The sequence below is a fragment of the Neovison vison genome, chromosome 6, assembly GCF_020171115.1.
Source record: "Neovison vison isolate M4711 chromosome 6, ASM_NN_V1, whole genome shotgun sequence".
NCBI lineage: Eukaryota > Metazoa > Chordata > Mammalia > Carnivora > Mustelidae > Neogale > Neogale vison.
In genome coordinates, this window is record NC_058096.1 from 197,910,972 (window position 1) to 197,930,081 (window position 19,110).

General features: G+C 48.0%; 1 protein-coding gene across 1 annotated transcript in view; it reads right to left on the reverse strand.

Moving 5' to 3' along the window:
• Positions 1-3,137: 3,137 nt before the first annotated feature.
• The window catches only part of ABHD6 (abhydrolase domain containing 6, acylglycerol lipase), a 52,445-nt gene continuing 36,472 nt past the window's right edge, over positions 3,138-19,110 (reverse strand). The window contains exons 7-10 of the mRNA XM_044253308.1: positions 16,525-16,682; positions 13,311-13,365; positions 12,993-13,093; positions 3,138-4,258 (exon numbers count right to left, since the gene is read on the reverse strand). Coding sequence (XP_044109243.1) covers positions 4,082-4,258; positions 12,993-13,093; positions 13,311-13,365; positions 16,525-16,682 — 491 coding nt within the window. The 3' untranslated portion in view covers positions 3,138-4,081. The remainder of the gene's footprint in view (positions 4,259-12,992; positions 13,094-13,310; positions 13,366-16,524; positions 16,683-19,110) is intronic.

The window sequence follows — 19,110 nt, forward strand, 5'->3', positions numbered from 1 at the left end:
GTTCAGGTGAGCCAACAAGGGCCATAGCCTCTACCGGAAGTTGGAGAGAGCTCCTGCCAGAACCGGCGAAAACATCGTTTTTGCAAGTCACCTTCAATCATAAACTGTCTCGATCTCTCTACTTTTTCTTTAATCTTTTAAAAAAAGATTTTATTTTTTTAAGTCATTTCTACACTCAATGAGGGGCTCGAACCTACAACCCACGATCAAGAGTTTCACATTCCACCCCGAGTCAGAGAGCCAGGCGGCTCTCTCTACCTGTTACAATTTGTGTGACTTTGGGCAAGATACTTCACCTCCCTGCCTCGGTTTTCAGGCTGAAAATGGGCACAACTTAAAGCAATAAAAATAAAACAGGCGCAGGTTGTATGTACCTTTCAGGGGTGTGAGAACTTCATAAGGTGATGCAGGGAACGTACTTGAAGAGCATCAGCTGGCCTGACCCACCTTCTAGTCTCCCAATACCTTCTGAGAACTTCCTTTGGAAAAGGCAACAAGGACGGTTCCCTGGGCTGGGGAGTACTCACGGGGCCTCAAATGGCAGGCAGACTCACACACATGGGCAGCACATCAGACTTGCGTTCCTGGCACCGGTCACTCCTGGGGCTGCATCTGTGCTGGACAGGAAGCCCAGACTAATGGCGAATTGAGAGCCACCCACGGCTTGTCCCTCAGCGCCCTCGGTACGTGCCCAGCAGAGTGCATTCTCGGCAGCCCTGAAGGCCCCACTCCAGGAAGTGGGAGAGCCAGTTCCCTTGTGATTCTTGGGGCTTTCCACTGTCACTTCAGAAACTTCTGGCAGTCTTTCAGGCAAGGCTGTTCTGAATGACCCTTTTCTTCTTTCCAAGAATGCCATTAAAGGCGACGACCACAGGACCCAGTGGGCTGTGGCTTGGGGGACCGCCAGGTGGCGGTCACCAGCAAGCTCGCTATCATCACAAGGGCAAAAAGTGGGGTGCTAAGAGGGAGCTGTCCGTGTCTGTTTTCAAGTCTCCCTAACACAGTGGGACCAGAGGTGCGGGCCCAAGGCAACCCAAGGTCTGTCCAAAGGACTCTTTGATAATGCTCTTCTTGTGACCTCCAGCTGATGCATTCCATGACAGCCGAGGAGGCAGGAGCTGCCTCCTGCCGCTGCAGACCCCGCCAGCTGTCCTCCTGGTGAGACGGGCAGCCCACACCCCTGCCTGGATGATTCCAGTGTGTGGGCGATGCTGCAGCAACTGTGGCTTCTCTACTGGCCGTTCACCCAGGGCATGACGATTCCTGCAGCTCGTGTGCTTTCCGATTTGCAGGACTGACTCCAGGCTGGAGACATCTTCAGCCACCCTGGACACCGTCCCTCCTCACCCAAACCCACCCAGACTGACGCCTGTCCTCAGGACCGCACAAAGCTCAGAGTTCTTGATGAACATGAAAGACTGGAACACGCAGTGTGTCTAATATCCACTCTTCCGTCCATGCCATTGGTTTTTGCTATCACCTGTATTATTTCCGTTTTTTTTCTAGGTTTATTTTTGATTTATGGTTTTTCATTTTTTAAAAAAATTTATTTTATTTTATTTATTTATTTGACACAAATAAATAATTTTTTATTTGATCACAAGTAGGCAGAGAGGCAGAAGAGGAAGGAAGAGAGAGGGGGGGAGAGCAGGCTCCCGCCTGAGCAGAAAGCCCCACATGGGGCTCGATCCCAGGACCCCAAGACCATGACCCGAGCCGAAGGCAGAGGCTCAACCCACTGAGCCACCCAGGCACCCCTACGGTTTTTCATTTACCAAAAAAAAATTAATTAATTAATTAATTTGACAGATAGAGATCACAAGTAGGCAGAAAGGCAGGCAGAGAGAGAGGGAGAAGCAGGCTCCCTGATGAGCAGAGAGCCCAATGCGGGGCTCGATCCCAGGACCCCAGGACCATGACCCGAGCTGAAGGCAGAGGCTTTAACCCACTGAGCTACCCAGGCGTCCCTGGTTTTTCATTTTTAAGATTTTATTTTTAAGGGGCACCTCGGTGGGTCTGTGGGTTAAGCATCTGCTTTTGGCTCAGGTCACAATCCTGGGGTCCTGGGATCAAGCCCCACGTCAGGCTCCCTGCTCAGTGTGGAGTCTGCTTCTCCCTCTCTTGCTCCCCTTGCTTGTGCTCTCTTTTTCTAGTAAATAGAATCTTAAAAAGAAAAAAAAAAGATTTTATTTTTAAGAAATCTCTACACCTAACATGGGGCTCGAACTCACAACCCCAAGATCAAGAGTCACACACTCCACCAGCTGAGCCAGCCAGGCGCCCCTCTTCGTTGCTAATACGTGTACCGAGGCCTCTAACGTTCTCTCCCAACACTGTGTTAACTGCAGCCCACCCATCTGAGACATCACATTTTTGTATCTTCTTGTTTCTAAGATCTGTGTTCCACTCTTCTCTGATAAATTATAATATAAGCTTAAACTATACTTAAACTATAACTGCAGTTTTTAATTTAAACTATAAAGTTTATCTCACTTTATTTCTAGAACTCCTTGGCTGCAGAGTCTCTGTAAAGAGATGTGGAGGGCTCAAGCTCTGAGGATTTTTTTTTTTAAGATTTTATTTATTTATTTGACAGAGATCACAAGTAGGCAGAGAGACAGGAGGGGGAGGGGAGCAGGCTCCCCAATGAGCAGAGAGCCTGATGCAGGGCTCAATCCCAGGACCCTGAGATCATGACCTGAGCCGACGGCAGAGGCTTAACCCATTGAGCCACCCAGGCGCCCCCTTTTTAAAAAAAAAAAGGCTCCACGCCCAGCGGGAAGGTCAGTGCAGGGCTCAAACTCACGACCCCAAGATCAAGGCCTGAGCTGAGATCAAGAGTCAAACACTTAACTGGCTGACCACGCAGGTGCCCTAAAGCTCTGGGAATTTTAAGGGCTCCTCAGTACAACAGACAAGGGCCAAAAGGAACAGTCTGATGACTCTTGCCTTCTGTTTCTGATATACGGTTTCAGCTGAATAAAAATGACAAACACGAGTTCTTAGAAGAAAACTAGTAACTCATCCAGTGTCTTCCAGTGTCTTCGAAGAAGCCTTACTTGAGAAAACACTTCTTAAAGTTAACAGGAAATCGGCCAACATTGTACTTAAATAGGAACTTAGTGACAGAAACCATCTGCATGTTGCTGATCTAGATTTATTAAACTTATTTCGTGTCATTGTGGTCACTTTTACAGATGTTGAGACTTATTTTCAATCACATGACTGTTCACAGAATTCACAGAATTCATTAACAAACTAGTATTTTACACCCAAGGGTCTTCAGTAGCACAGCAAGATAGAAAGGAGGCCCACGAGGTGCTTGTGTTTGGAATCCGAGTCTGATGATAGAACATTATTGCTTCATTAGTCCTACTTTTTAGAAATAATCAATGATTCCCAGGAAACCCACCCTGGTCGTCGTACTGCAGCCATTCCGGGCTCCCTCGTGACAGGGCTGAACGCAGGGGCCCATCCACCCCTCGACCTGTGTTCTCCACTGCTCTGGCAGCTGGGAGGGCCGGCAGGCGCGGGACCGCACCCCTCCTCGCGTGCTAGTATCACGGAGAGCTTGCATCTTGCTCCCTGGTCTTGCACCTGATGGACTTGTACTCACATAGGGGCCTCTACAAAGAACTTAAACTAGACATGAACAAGAAGGGCTCAGCAGATGGGAGACTAATGCTCCTAAAACAGCCACTGACCATGCAGGGGAGAACGTCGAAGCAGCAGGAAATCCTCGAGTCTCAGTCTGGGAAGGTTGTTTTACAGAAGATGGCCTCAGTGATTATGGTCCCAAGGCAGCCGCTTTGCAACATGAAGACTTCTGGGTAGATTTCATGGCTAGGTTTTCTTAATTCTGTCCCATGGGAGTTTCTATATTGTGAAAAATATCTTGGAGATTTCGCTATGGTCCCCAAAGCTCTGTGGATCCGTTGAGACCAGGGACAGGGGACTGGCCTCCTCAGGGACGCTGGCGCTCCGACCGCGTTTGGGGCAGGATCCCTGAGAAATGCTGGCCGCGTCCGATTCTGGAGATGGGGGCAGATGCTGTGTGCAAGCGCAGGCTGCGGGCGGGGACTCAGTCCAGCTTCTTGTTGTTGCCTGTGCTGTGCACGGAAGCTAAGAAGTCGACAATGAGCTTGGCTGTCTTCCTGGGTCTCTCCATCACCACTGAGTGCCCACAGTTTTCCAGAAGTTCTACCTGGCAGTTGGCGATCGACTTGGCCAACATGTCCGCCCCAGACACGTCGAGCACCTGCAGGACAAGACAGGACACTAGGTGGAAAAGCCTCAGATGCCCGCATGCATTCGGGGGACTGGACAACGGCCGAGGCCTGGCAGGGGAGACATTTAGGATCGAGTCACGTCAGGGCACGTGGCTCACTGACAGAAATGACTGCATGCCTCATTCTGCAATCTGGCACCTGGACTTGTGTGGCTGCCAGCATTACTGAAGTGGAAACACACAGTCCCTGCCCCGGAGGAAGTTTTTCGGTCTGACAGGGGAGCAGGACTGGTCAGTAGATGAGGGCTCTAAGTGGGGAGCATCCCGGGAGCTAAGGGTGCACGGGGTGGGTGCGGGGGCAGGGGAGGATCATGCAGGAGGGGGGGGCAGGTCAGGCAAGCACAGGGGATGGCAGTTAGCTGAGCGGAGACACAGCATGTGGGGGGCGGGGAGGGTGTGGTGGAGAGATAAGGGGTCAGGCCTCCATCTGAGGGCAGTGGGGAGCTGCGGGGCTGTCTTAGGGACAGACATGATCAGGCCGGACTAGAGAAGGCAGCTCTGGGAAGGGCACACAGAGAAGACACAGGAGGGGAACGCTAATTATCCCAAGCTGGGGGAAGGGACAGTGTCTCTTCGAGGGTCTTTCGGGGTCCCCTGAGCTGCATGACCACAGGCCCTGGAGTCTGTGAATAACGGGGAATGCTCTTTTTTTTTTTTTTTTTTTAATTTTATTTATTTATTTGACAGAGAGAGATCACAAGTAGGCCGAGAGGCAGGCAGAGAGAGGAAGGGAAGCAGGCTCCCTGCTGAGCGAGAGCCCGATGTGGGGCTCGATCCCAGGACCCTGGGATCATGACCTGAGCTGAAGGCAGAGGCTTTAACCCGTTGAGCCACCCAGGTGCGCCAAGGGGGAATGCTCTTCTGATATGAAAGGCACCACTCTCCAGGCTGACCCTTTCCTAACAATGTACTCATTTCACTGTCATCTGGGTTACCTTGCTGTTTACACCCATCCCGGGTTTTCTCCCCAACACCCTCCTGAAGCATCAGATTTGCATCTGTTCCCCGTTTGCCACTGCGTTCACCTTCAACTCATCCAGCACAACAGAACCCCTCCTCTCATCCTCAACGCAAAAGCAAGACCCCCCAACAAACTCAAGTGCTGTCTGTGTTTAAGCACCATTCTGGTCAGCCTGGACCATGAAAACCAAGATTTTCCACCCAGGAAGTGGGGGGTGAGGAAAGGGACACCATGTCTCTGCCAAGGCACTGAGCACGGAGCATAGCAAAGCAGCCCCAGGCCACAAACAGAAGCATCTGATGGGGAGCTTAGTGAGAGAGGCGCCTCCCCCGGGCCTGCACTCAGAGCGAAGTCTGCTGTGGCAAGTGTGCAGAAATAAAGCCCAGCGTCTGTAGAAAAATCTCCAGAGGAGGGGCGCCTGGGTGGCTCAGTCATTAAACATCTGCCTTCGGCTTGGGTCATGATCCCAGGGTACTGGGATTGAGTCCTTCATTGGGCTCCCTGTTCAGTGGGGAGGACTGCTTCTCCCTCTCCCACTCCCCTTGGTTGTGTTCCCTCTCTCACTGTCTGTCAGTCAAATAAATAAATAAAATCTTAAAAAAAGACAGAGAGACAGAAAGATCCCCAGAGGAAATGCAGGTGGCGTCAACGGGTAAAGGCATGAAAAAGCAGAAACTCCCAACTGAATGTCTATCCTGCAGAGAGGTCAGAACCCATAGCTGCCCACATGAGCCTCTAGCTTTGACACTGTCAGGCTGGTCAAATCCAGGACTCCCCGTGGTCACTCAGACATACAGGAAATAGCTATATGGACACTCAACCGGTACACACATCTATGGGAACCACATCAGCTCTTTCTTGCGCAAGACACTCATGAAGACAGTCAAAACAATTTTCCTCCATCCCACTTCAGGCCAGGGCCAAGACTAGGGTGGGGGAAGTGAGGCACTTGCCTTGGGCACACAATTTAAGCAGCCGCCATAAAACTCGGTAATTAAGATGAAGATTATTTTAAAGCAGTATTTAAGAAAACAGACATTAATGCAAAAAGACCCACCATCAACATAATATAAAGACAGGATCGAACCCTGAACTCATAAGACCTACCTCACGCTAGTTTACATTCTGCCAGGCATTATAATGGCAGGTAGATCAGGAGTTGCTGGAGCTCAGGGATCCTGTCTTGGTGCCCGCTGTAACTCCAGGGCCTAACACAGTGCCAGGCACATACCAGGTGCTCAATATAAATCTGTTAGCTGACTTAAATGTATAGGCCGTCAGCTGGTGGCTTTGTTCCTTTGCTAGGTTGTTTATTTATTTATTTCCTTACTTGCTGGCTCACTCACTCACTGTATACTCTGGGTCTCCTGCATCCCACGCACTGTGGTGGCAGGATGAAGGGACATAAAGAGTAACAGACCTTGTATATCTTCACAAGGCCCTCCCATTCTGGTGGACTGAACACAAGAGCGGGAATACTTGAACTGATGTGCAGAAATCCTCTTAGGAAGGAGGACTGCCAGGTTCAGTTATGCAGGCTGTATACTGCCCAAAACCGGTGGGCATGATTCACATAGACAACAATGCACACAGCTCTCCTGTAGCTGTACAGAACAGTGGCTGACCTATTGGGGTCCAAAGAAGAGGGAGGCTGAATTCAGCCTGGAGGGCATGGGTTGGTGACCCCAAATGCTGACAACAGAACAGGAAAAGAGCCAGATGCTTGGGAAGCAAAAGGGCATAAATAAAGAGCCCCTAAAGGCTTTGCTATTTGGATTTTGCACTGGGGATGGTCCATAGAACACAGAGAAGATCTGGTCATATTTATAGTAGGTCCATAGAATGTTAGGCTCTTTTTTCAGAACAAAATGGACTTCAGAGTCCTGGAAAAAATTCTGGACCACAGGCAGAGGCCTACTCTCAGAGGCAAAGGACATGAGTAATAAGTAATGTATTTTTTTTTTTTAAACAGATTTTATTTATTTATTTGACAGAGAGATCACAAGTAGGCAGAGAGAGAGAGAGGAGGAAGCAGGTTCCCCGCGGAGCAGAGAGCCCGATGTGGGGCTCGATCCCAGGACCCTGAGATCATGACCTGAGCCGAAGGCAGAGGCTTAACCCACTGAGCCACCCAGGCGGCGCCCCAGTAATGTATTTTCTTATCACTGGAGAAAGATCTCTCTCATGTGTGTTGCTTCATGTGAGCCTCATATCACCTCAAAAGTAGAAGAGAAACCCAGGATCTGGAGCAGCTGAGTGGTTTGCTCAAGGTCATGGGCTGATAAGGGCAAAGGCAGGGCTGGAACCCAGAATTTTCAGAATCTAAGCCCAGAGATCTTGCTTCTGCATTGTCTCTGCAGGGCAGGGCAATGAGTCCTTGCCTCTCTGTGTTGGTCCCTGAGAGCCCCAAATCACCTTTGGGATTTTTAGACTGAAGAAAGGCCTTCATTGTTCTAACTTGATTTCTGACTGAAGAACCCCCTGCTGGCCTACTCCGTGTCTTCTCTACTCAGGTGCACACAAAGCTCCTTTTAGTCCCTTGGCTGCTGCAGAAGGGAGCAAAGAGTCCTCCCTCCTCACCATGTCCACATCACTGCACCCTACATCCTCGGCTGTACCTGGCTGGTTTGGGAGGGCTGTACACTGACTCCGTCACCCGTCCCTCCCTAGGCACCCTGGGGACACAGTGCTGGCTGCTTCTCCCCACGGATCATCATGGGCCTTATAAAGGCTCCATTTCTCATTGCCTCTTCTTGCCTTTAAAAAAAAAATTATTTATTTGAAAGAGAGAGAGACAGAGAGCATGAGCAGAGGGAGGAGGCAAATGGCAAATGGAGAGGGAGAAGCAGACTCTTCACTGATCAGGGAGCCTGATGTGATTCAGGGCTCGATCCCAGGACCCTGGGATCATGGCCTGAGCTGAAGGCAGATGCTTAACCGACTGAGCCACCCAGGCGCCCCTCTTCTTGCTTTAAACTTTAGAAGAACTTTGGGGTGCCTGGGTGGCTCATCAGTTAAGTGTCTGCCTTCAGCTCAGGCCATGATCCCAGGGTTCTGGGATCGAGCCCCACATCAGACTCCCTGCTTTCCAGGGAATCTGCTTCTCCCTCTCCTTCTGTGCTCTTCCTCTCTCTCTCAAATAAATAAATAAAATCTCAAAAAGAAGAAGAAGAAAAACAACAACAACAACAACAACAACTCTGTGTAAGATATGATTTCTAAAGAACAGCTGCAAGCAAAAAAAAAGCTTTAGGGGTATAAACCAGTCTCTCTTTGGAGGGTCTGTCATTGCTTGTGTTCCCCCCTCTAAACTTCGTATTTTGAAGTTTGAACCTCCAATACAAAAGTGACTTTATTTAGAAATAAAGTTGTTGCAAATGTAATTAGTTAAGGTGAGGTCATACTGGTGCAGGTGGGCATCTCACCCACTATGACTGCCAGCCTTAGAAAAATTTAAACATAGGAAAGAAAATCTGAACACAGAGGCACATGGGCACAGGGAGAACGCTGCGTGGGGATGGAGGCAGACGGCAGCATGACACATCTATTAGCCAAGGAACTCGAAGACTGTCAGCAAACTGCCAGAAGCTGGGAAGAGGCGTGGTACAGATTCTCTGACAGCCCCCAGGAGAAACCAAACTGCGGACAACTTGATCTTGGACTTTGAACCTCTAAAACTCTTAAGATGATCAATATCTGTTGTTTAGGCCACCCAGTTTGTGGTACTTTGCTATGACTGTTCCAGAAAAATAATACAGAGTTATCTAATCAAAATCTACTAAGATTTTATTATTTAAAGAAAAAAAAATTTTAAGTGAGCTCTATACTCAACACAGGGCTTGAACTCATGACCCCGAGATCAAGAGTTGTATGCTCTACCAACTGGGCCAGCCAGGTGTCCCCAAAACCTATTACAATTTTAAAATGCACCTGCTCAGGATGCCTGGGTGGCTCAGTTGGTTAAGCATCTGCCTTCGGCTCAGGTCATGATCTCTGGGTCCTGGGATCAAATCCTGCATCGGGCTTCCTGCTCAGCAGGGAGTCTGCTTCTGCCTCTGCCTTCTGCTCCCCTTGCTTGTGCTCTCTTGCTCTCTCTCTGACAAATGAATAAATTAAATCTAAAATAAAATAAAATAAAATGCACCCACTCTTTGACCCAGGGAGTCCACACTGGAGAACTCACCTTTCAGGTGTGGTCTCACACTCCACAACCACACATCTATGCTGAAGTTCACGGAGGTGACAGAGAGAACACAAGTAGGGGGAGCAGCAGGCAGAGGCAGAGGGAGAAGCAGGTATCCTGCTGAGCAAGGAGCCTGATGCGGGACTCGATCCCAGGACCTTGGGGGATCATGACCTAAGCCAAAGGCAGACGCTTAACTAACTGAGCCACGGAGGCGCCCCACCCATGAATTTGGAATATGGGCAGTAGATTAGACAAAAACATTGCACCAGCGTTAAACGTCCTGAATGTAACAAAACACTGTGGTTATGTGACAGAATATTCTTACTCTCAGTAAATACACCCTGAAGTACTGGGGGTAAAGGGCACAATGTAAGCAACCTATTTCGAATGGTTCCAAATATAGACAGATAGATAGATAGATGAGAATGTTTAATAAAGCCAATGGAGCAAGTGTTTAAAAATTGGTAATAAATAAAACACGGTAGACATATGCCATGGAATGACACTCAGCCACAGAGGAAACAAACTACTGAGACAGGCAGCTCCACAAAAGAACATCAGGAACACAACACCCAAGCGAAGAGAGCCAGATACCAATGACGACCTAGAACACGACAGCATTTCTGTGAAAGTTCAAAAAAAGGTGAAACTGTAGAAATAGAAGACAGATCTGTGGTTGTGTGGGGCTGGGATTTACTGGAAATGGGCAGGAGGGAACTTTGGGGAGCGGCAGAAATGCTCTACAACTGGGTTGTGGCAGGGTGCCCAGCTAGGTGAATTTGATGGTAGGTAGATGATACATACCTCAATAAAGCAGTTAAAATGGATGGATTTAGGGAAAGTGTATATAAGAATACTCTGTGCTCATCTTATTTTTCTATAGATTTGAAATTATTTCAAAATAAAATATTAAAAGTGGGATGGGGCACCTGGGTGGCTCAGTGGGTGAAAGCCTCTGCCTTCGGCTCAGGTCATGATCTCAGGGTCCTGGGATGGAGCCCCATGTCGGGCTCTCTGCTCAGCGGGGAGCCTGCTTCCCCCCTTTCTCTGCCTGCCTCTCTGCCTACTTGTGGCGTTTCTCTGTCAAATAAATAAATTTAAAAAACAAACAAACAAAAAACAAACACTAATTCTAAGGGATACATGCACCCCTATGTTTACAGGAGCATTATTTACAGTAGCCAAGATGTGGAAACAACCCAAGTGTCCACTGATTGATGAATGGATGAAGAAGATGTAGTAGATATATACAATATTGCTCAGCCATAAGAAAGAATGAAATCTTGCCTTTTGCAATGATGTGAATGGAGCTAGATAGAGAGTATTACACTAAGTGAAGAAAGTCAGTCAAAAAAGACAGATACCATATGATTTCACTCATATGTGGAATTTAAGAAACAAAACAAATGAACAAAGGATAAAAGAGAAACAACCAAAAAACAGACTCTAAACTGTAGAAAACGAACTGATGGTTACCAGAGGGGAAGTGGGGGGAGGGGTAAAATTGGGGATGGGGATTAAGGAGGACCCTTGTGATGAGCACTCTTATGTGAGCACTGTTGTATGGAAGTGATGAGTCACTATATTGTTCACCTGGAACTCCTATAACACCGTATGTTAACTAACTGGAATTAAAATTTTAAAAAATCTTGGAGCACCTGGGTGGCTCAGTCAGTTTAGCACCCGATTCTTGATTTCGGCTCCTGTCATGATCTCAGGATTGTGAGTGAGCCCCACATCAGGCTCTATGCTGTGTGTGGAGCCTGCTGAAGATTCCCTCTCCCCCTCTCCCTCAGCCCCTTCCCCTCTTTGCCTAAGAAAAAAAAAAAGAAAAAAAGAAAAAATTTTTTTAAATCTTTAAAAAAAGGATTTAACCACTGGTCATGTCATTTTTGTGTAGGAATACAAAAACTTACCCAAACATATTAATAAAAGTCAGTAAAATAAAAAAAAATATTTAAAAAATAGAATGGGGGCACCTGGGTGGCTCAGTGGGTTAAAGCCTCTGCCTTTGGCTCAGGTCATGATCCCAGGGTCCTGGGATTGAGCTCCGCATCGGGCTCTCTGCTCTGCAGGGAGTCTGCTTCCCCCCTCTCTCTCTCTCTGCCTGCCTCTCTGCCTACTTGTGATCTCTCGCTCTCTGTCAAATAAATAAAATCTTTAAAAAAAAAAATAAAATAAAAAAGTAGAATGAGTAAATCTGTGTGGGCTGGTATGAAATTATTTCCAAGATACATCAGTTCACACCTATGTGAAGTAATGTGAACAGTGTCACTAGGCATGTTTGAAAACTTTACAGATACAACGGATCTCTGCAGAAACATGTATGCTCAGCACAGCAGTGAGCGGACAATGGCCCACTGTCGGTTGGCGGGAATGAAGGTTTGCTGGCACTCTGCGTTGCCACTTGTTTGTGTACTGTCCGTGGCTACTTTTGCACAACAGCAGAGCTTGGGAGTTGCAACAGAAATAGTAGGACCCATAAAGTAAAAAATATTTGCTATCTTGCCCTTCACAGAAAACATGTCAATCCCTGCCTTAGAAAAATGGAAGAAATGTTCACAAGACAGCAAAGAGCTTTCTCAAGGAACGGGATCTAGGATAGAAAAGGGATCGAATTTTCATTACAAACCTTTTTGTACTCTTTAAAGTTTTTTTTTTTTAATGATTTTATTTGAGAGCAAGAGAGAGACAAAGAAAGCAAGCATGAGCAGGGGGAGGGGCAGAGAAGCAGGCTCCCTGCTCAGCCCCGCCCTCCCTCCCCCAGATGGGGCTGGATCCTGAGCTGAAAGCTGACGCTTAACTGACTGAGCACCCCCAGGAGTCCCTCTGTACAGTTTTTTGTACTCTAAGACTACATGGCTTTGATTAAAGTAGTTTGTAAAAATTATTTAAGATTGCCATTCATTTTATTTATTTTTTTAAGATTTTTAAAATTTTTAAAAGGTTTTATTTATTTATTCATGAGAGAAAGAGCGAGAGAGAGAAAGAGCATGAGAGGGGGAAGGGTTGGAGGGAGGAAGCAGACTCTGCTGAGCGTGGAGCCTGATGCAGGACTCGATTCCGGGATTCCAAGATCATGATGTGAGCCGAGGGCAGATGCTTAACTGACTGAGCCACCCAAGTGCCCTTAAGATTTTTATTTATTTATTAGAGAGAGAGAGAGAGAGCAAGCATGGGGGGGGAAGGGCGAGGGAGAGGGAGAAGCAGACTCCCTGCCAAGCAAGGAGCCTGATGCAGAACTCGATCCCAGGACCCTAAGATCATGACCTGAGCCGAAGACAGCAGCTTAACGACTGAGCCACCCAGGTGCCCTGATTTCCTTTCCTTTTAAAAGATCAACACCACTGCTCTCAACTCGAGAGAATGCTGCCCTCTATAATCACCAGCATCTGCCCCAGGGGTGTTTTACGTCCTCCCGGTATCAGAAACCAGCCAGTGAGGCTCACTTGATAAATCACCTCTTGCTTTTTCTCAGTGGCCAGTGTAGCTGGCACAGGGACAAACTCGCTACACGCTACAGGGACATAGGCCCCAGGGACACACTCGCTACATACCTGGTCTTGTTTCCCCCAAATGATCTGCGTTGGGACCTTGATCTTGTCCATGTTCTGATGGAGGGAGTATCTCGACTTCTCACTGACGATTTCCAAAAACACTATGCAGAAAAGGAAAACAAAGTGAGCACACGCTGGGCTGTGCCAGCAGGCATCTGGACTCTACTGAGTTTGGGGACAGCCATGGAGTCGGGCTGCCACCTTCTGTCTTCAGACGCCCCAGACAATGGTCAAAGTCTCAGGAATGTAAAATATAGAAGCCAGCTGCCCATAAAGCTTCACTGGTCACAAGTGCCAAGCTTAAACACAGCTACTTACGCTTTCGGTAGAAGTTGTTATGAGGAATACGGACATCAACAAGGCCTTGCAGGATCTACAGAGAAGGGAACCATGGTTAGAAGGCAAGAAACAGTGTTTCCTCAAGCCCCCCGTGGCTCCAGGACAGTGAAGGAAATGAAGTCCGGCAAAGTAAGGCACTGTCAAGGTTTTAGGGCCCACGGCTCCAAATTTCCACTACGGAGTATACACTGTAATTGGAAGTTAGGGTCATCTGATGGTTTTCCTTTATAATTAGGAAGGAACCTGGGTAATACTGGGAAGCCAAAGCATGTAAAAAACCTGACCTGGGCTCACAGTCACTTTATCTTGAGATATTCTCTGCTTAGCCTAAGATACAATGAAGGTTGGAAATAATATCAAGGAACTGTTTAGGAACATCCACATGCAGAACAAGGTCTATTAAAAAAAAATCAAATTATTGGGGATGATGGGCCTCTTGAACAATAGAGATTAACTATTTAAACAATTCTAGGATGGGTTCCACAGTCCTTGGTTTATTATTTAGTGTTCTCTTTCCTTTCGTTTTGGAGGGCTGGTGAAGGTTGCACCAGTGTGGGCAGGATGATCTCCTGGACCCAGGATCCTGGCCCAGAGACTGACTGTGGGAAGAAGGAATAGCTCTCCTCTCCCTCCTGCTGCAGGATCCCCTTAGCACTGGCGCTCCTCTCCTCTACCTGGGAATGGTGTGAGCCCCTCACATGCACGCTGAGGAGTCCTGTGCATTGACTGAAGGGGGAAAATCCAGCCAGAACTGCTCTGAACCAACCCTCTGGAGCATGACTAGGAGGTGACCCTTCTGGAAGCGAAATCCTGGAGGGGAGACCAATGGCAAGTCGTCCAACACACTGCACTTGGCATCAGCCTTTTTGTTTGCTCTACTCTGTATCCTGCACCCACACGCGTATCCATCTTGCATCCTCTACTTCTGCTCTACCCACCCAGCCACCGTCTTGGATCTCTGACTCATGTGTGCATGTATCTCTCTATGCACCCACCTGCCTTGTACCCGCCCATCCACCATCCTCCATCCTGCTTCGTGCAGACATCCGTGCAGCCATCCGGCCAGCCTCTATCCCTGAATCACACATGCATGTCTACTGATACACCCCTCTATCCTGCATCCGCCAATCCACCTGCCTCCCACCCCTGCGTTCTCCACGCACCCTCCCATCCACCCAACCAAGTACTCAGCCCTTCATCTCTCCTGCATCCCGAAATCACCCGTGCACGTACATGCAACAATTCATGAGTCCACCTGCTCCGCGGCACATCCATTCTCCACCTCTGCATCATCCGGGCATCCTCCCTCCCTCTGACCACCCCCCTCAGGTTTGTTCTGAGGACCTATTTCATACAAGCAGTGTGCAAAAGGCTGCGGACAGAGCAGGCAGGTAAGACGAAATCCTTGATCTGACTGAGGTCAGAGTGGAAGACACAGATAAACATAACATGCCACAGAGTGCTTGGCTGCTCCTGGTCTCCTAGGAGGGAAGACTTCGAGAGCTGCCACTTGCTTTCTCCCAGTGTTTTCACATTCCCAACAGCTTAAAACATGGAATTTCCTAAAGCACTGGTTGGCCACTCTCTTCTCGGCAGAGAGCGTGGCTGGGAGGGGATCAGTGCAACCTCACAACTAAAATGATTTCAGGGCTAGAACGTACCCCAGAATCAGATGCTGGGTGCTTTTACACCCACTAACTGAGTCGTGTTCAGGCCTTTGGCATAGAGCCCACTCCCTCAACTTCTAGGAGGTTCCACCCCACCACGAGGCAGGGTCCAATTCCTACACTAGAAAGTGATTAGCTGCCGTTATGAAATTTAGCCATGCGTTCTCGTCTCTTGGTTCCCACACCACCTCCCTGGATTCCCGGCTTTATTCAGCCCGTGACCTTTCACATCATCCTGGCTGATGGCTCTAACCGCACAGCTCCGGGCCAGACGTCCCTCAGCAGCGTCTGCATATGCAACCATCTGCTTGACATCTGCACCTGGAGGCCTCACAGACAACCTGACCACGGCCAAACTGGAGCCCTGAGCTTGTCCCCAGCACCCGTCCTTCCTTTTTCCTTCCCCTACTCAGAAACAGCTGCCTTTATCCAACTCAAGCACCAAAGTCACCTGGGCGTCCTCACTGCCTCTCATCCCCTACTGCCAATTTGCCAGTAAGGCCTGCCCATCATCCCTCCCAGAGCGGCTCGGGTCTCTAGTCTCCACTGCCCCCACCCTCGTCTACACCACTGTCCTCACCAGGCCACAGGAGCACCCCACTGGTTCTCTGCTTCAGTGTGTGTCCCCCACATTCCCTCTTAGGAGAACTCCAGGCTCCTTCCCCAAACCTGGAAGGTGCTATGTGATCTAGCCCAGTGGTTCTCCAAGAGGCTCCTGGGGTTCATGAGGAATTCTGAACAAATTGATTATCAGTTCAAGCTAGTTCCTCTGTAATGCTGCATGTTACTTGCCTGCTTCACTTTCATGCTCTCAGAAGCACTGTTCCTCAGAGACTACCTGTCAAGGGACAGCGTCATGACGCTGGTGGCTCATGGAATTGAGGGCCTGTATGCTCTTGTGTCTTACCTTCTTCTGAGTTTTACTTTCTGATACGGTAAATAGCAATAGTCAGAACCTCTACAAATAAAGGCTCTTTGGGATTCTTAGCAATTCTTAGGTGTGTAAAGCAGTCCTGAAATTTAAAAAAAAAGAAAGAAAAAGAAAGAAGAGAAAAGAAAAAGAAACAAGTCTCTGCTGTAGCCCTTGCCTCCCTCCCCTACTTTCATTCTAGTTACAGCCAGGCCCCCCGGCCTCCTCCTTCCCTTGAACTTACTATGTTTTTCCCACGTCCACCCACAGTAGCTCCTCAGAGGGGTTTGTCAAAGTCTCCCCTGCCTCCCTGCTTTCAGTCACTATACCATCTTCATCTCCTCCACAGGACTTATCACCATGTGTACGGATATGTTTACTCATTAGCCATCTGCTTCCCACACTGGCCTGTGTCTGCCCAGGTCCCCCCTCTGCCTTCTTTCTTCACCACTGTGCCCAACACCATGCCTGACCTGCCGCAGGCACAGGACAGACGGCCACCAAATGACTACATAGAGGACGACGAGAGGGAAGGTCCTCCAGCTGAAGAAAGGGCGCCAGCTGGCTGCCCGAGCCTTTGGCAGAGGACAGGCATCTTGCTGCTGGAGCACGGTACCTGCTGGGGCACCTTGAAGCGGACGTAGGAGCAGAGCTGGAGCATTTCACTCATCTCTTCTGGGGTGGATGGGATCAAGGGGATCTTCTCCATGGCGGCCGAGTCCTGCAGTTCTTTGAGCCGCTGTACAAATTGATTATCAGTTGAGTACTGCAGGCCTGCGGGATTCAAACCAAAACAGCTTGGTAATGTAGCTACCTTCTTACCAACTCCTATTATTATATAGGAAACTTCCAACAGCAGCCCAGAGCTAACATATTTCAGGTGTTTTTCACCAGATTTCTTTTTCATTGGTATTGCCATCCTTGCTCCAAGTCAAAATCCCACTCTGAGAAACACAGAAAAAGATTTCTTCAGGATGGTTTAGGGACTGGTTACTCAAACTGTGGTCCACGGACCAGCAGCAGTGGAAGCCGCAGGAAATGCAGAATCCCAGTCCCCTTCCAAAGTCTCTTGAATCCGAATCTGCACTTGAACAAGCTGCCGGGGAGACACATGTATGATAGAATTTAAGAAGCATCAGTCTAGGGGCGCCGGGGTGGCTCAGTTGGTTAAGCGACTGCCTTTGGCTCAGGTCATGATCCCAGAGGCCAGAGATCAAGTCCCGCTTTGGGCTCCCAGCTCCACGGGGAGTCTGCTTCTCCCTCTGACCTTCTCCCCTCTCATGCTCTCTCTCACTCTCTCTCTCAAATGAATAAAATCTTTTTTAAAAAAAGAAAGAAAAAAAGAAGATCAGTCTAGAAGACAACTTGTCCAAGCCCCATTCACGAAGAGGAGAGCTGATAAAATACATTATGGGAAGAGAACACAGGACTGGAGTGACCAATGCCCCAACGCCTCCTTCCCTTGGCCTGGAGCCACTTAGCAATATCTTTTTTGGGGTTAATACATAAACGACAGGGAGGAAGAGACCCCTGTGAGCTGTCCCCCATGATGGGGCCGTAGCTGCCCTGTGCACAGCCATTCTTTCTCCAGACAGCATTAGGTGCTCATTGAGACCAAACACCTTTAAGGCTGGCCATCGTTTCCTATCTCCCTGGCACAAGACACGAGAGAATTCACACGAGCTGATGTGCATGGGAGGGCAAAACTCATTTTCACTTCCAATACTGAGCAAAAGTCTAGGTGTTTCACTTCGCTGACGAGATACATTTCATAACGCAAGCAGTGACTTCAATACTGTGCTGTAGAAACCCACACTTTATAAATCTCCTACATTCAGCAGTTCCTTTAAAGTGAGCACAAGCATCATGTGGCTTTTGTGATGCCATGGTGCAGATTACATGATCTATTTCCTTTCACTTTAAAAATAATCCTAGATTAAATGTCATGTGGTATCCTGGATTGGCGCCTGGAACAGAAAAAGCACATTAGTGGAAAAACGGATGAAATCCAAACAGAGCCTAGAGTTCAGTTAATAGTGCTGTACCAGTGTTGGTCTCTTAGCTGTGACAAATTTACCGGGCTAAGGTGCGCCATTAACAATGGGGGAAGCTGGGTGAAGGGTCTATGGGACTCTCTGTATTATCTTTGCAACATTTCTATAAATTTAAAACTCTTTCAAAGTAAAAAAGCTTATCTTTTCATTTCCACACGCAGTCTTAATTTATTTTTAATCAATTAATTAATTAAGTGCACGAGTGGGGAGGAGGGGGGGAGAAGGAGAGAGAGAATCTTAAGAAGGCTCCACACTCAGTGCAGACCCAGATGCGGGGCTCAATCTCAAGACCCTGAGATCATGATCTAAGCCAAAATCAAGAGTCAGATGCTTAACTGACTGAGCAACCCAGTTGCCCCCAAATAATGTTAATTTTAAATTTCCCATTGAAACGTAGGTGTGAAACTCAACTCTGAGGAAATAAACATACATTCAAAAAAGCCAGTTAGATTTGACCTTCCTAATAACTTCCATAGGAGCCGTTTCTCTGATTCTTAAACTTTTTAATTAAAAGACCAAATGAATTCAGACACAGAGCTTAGAGAAAGGAGAAAAGAAAATGCTTCGGGAGGTTTTGTTTTGTTTTTAAGATTTTATTTATTTAACAGAGATCACAACAGAGATCCCAGGACCCTGGGATCCTGACCTGAGCCGAAGGCAGAGACTTTAACCCACTGAGCCATCCAGGCACTCCACTTTGGGAGTTTCAATTTCAATGTCCTCAACAGACATGAAAGCGATTTTGGTGACTAAAAGATTTTATTTTACTTTATTTTTTTAAAAGATTTTATTTATTTATTTGACAGACAGAGATCACAAGTATCAGAGAGGCAGGCAGGGAGAGAGAGGAGGAAGCAGGCTCTCTGCGGAGTAGAGAGCCCGACGTGGGGTTCGATCCCAGGACCCTGGGATCATGACCCGAGCCGAACGCAGAGGCTTTAACCCACTGAGCCACCCAGGCACCCGGTGACGAAAAGATTTTTTAAGGTCAATTTACTTAGGTTTCAGTAGAAGGTGTGACAGCAGGTTCGAGCAGATAAAGGAGGTAGATCGTAAGAGTGACATGTAAGAGGTAGTGGACAATAAAGGATTTCCAAAAAGCCCCAGTTTGGGTTCTGAGTCAGACAGCTTAGGATCCATTCCTATCA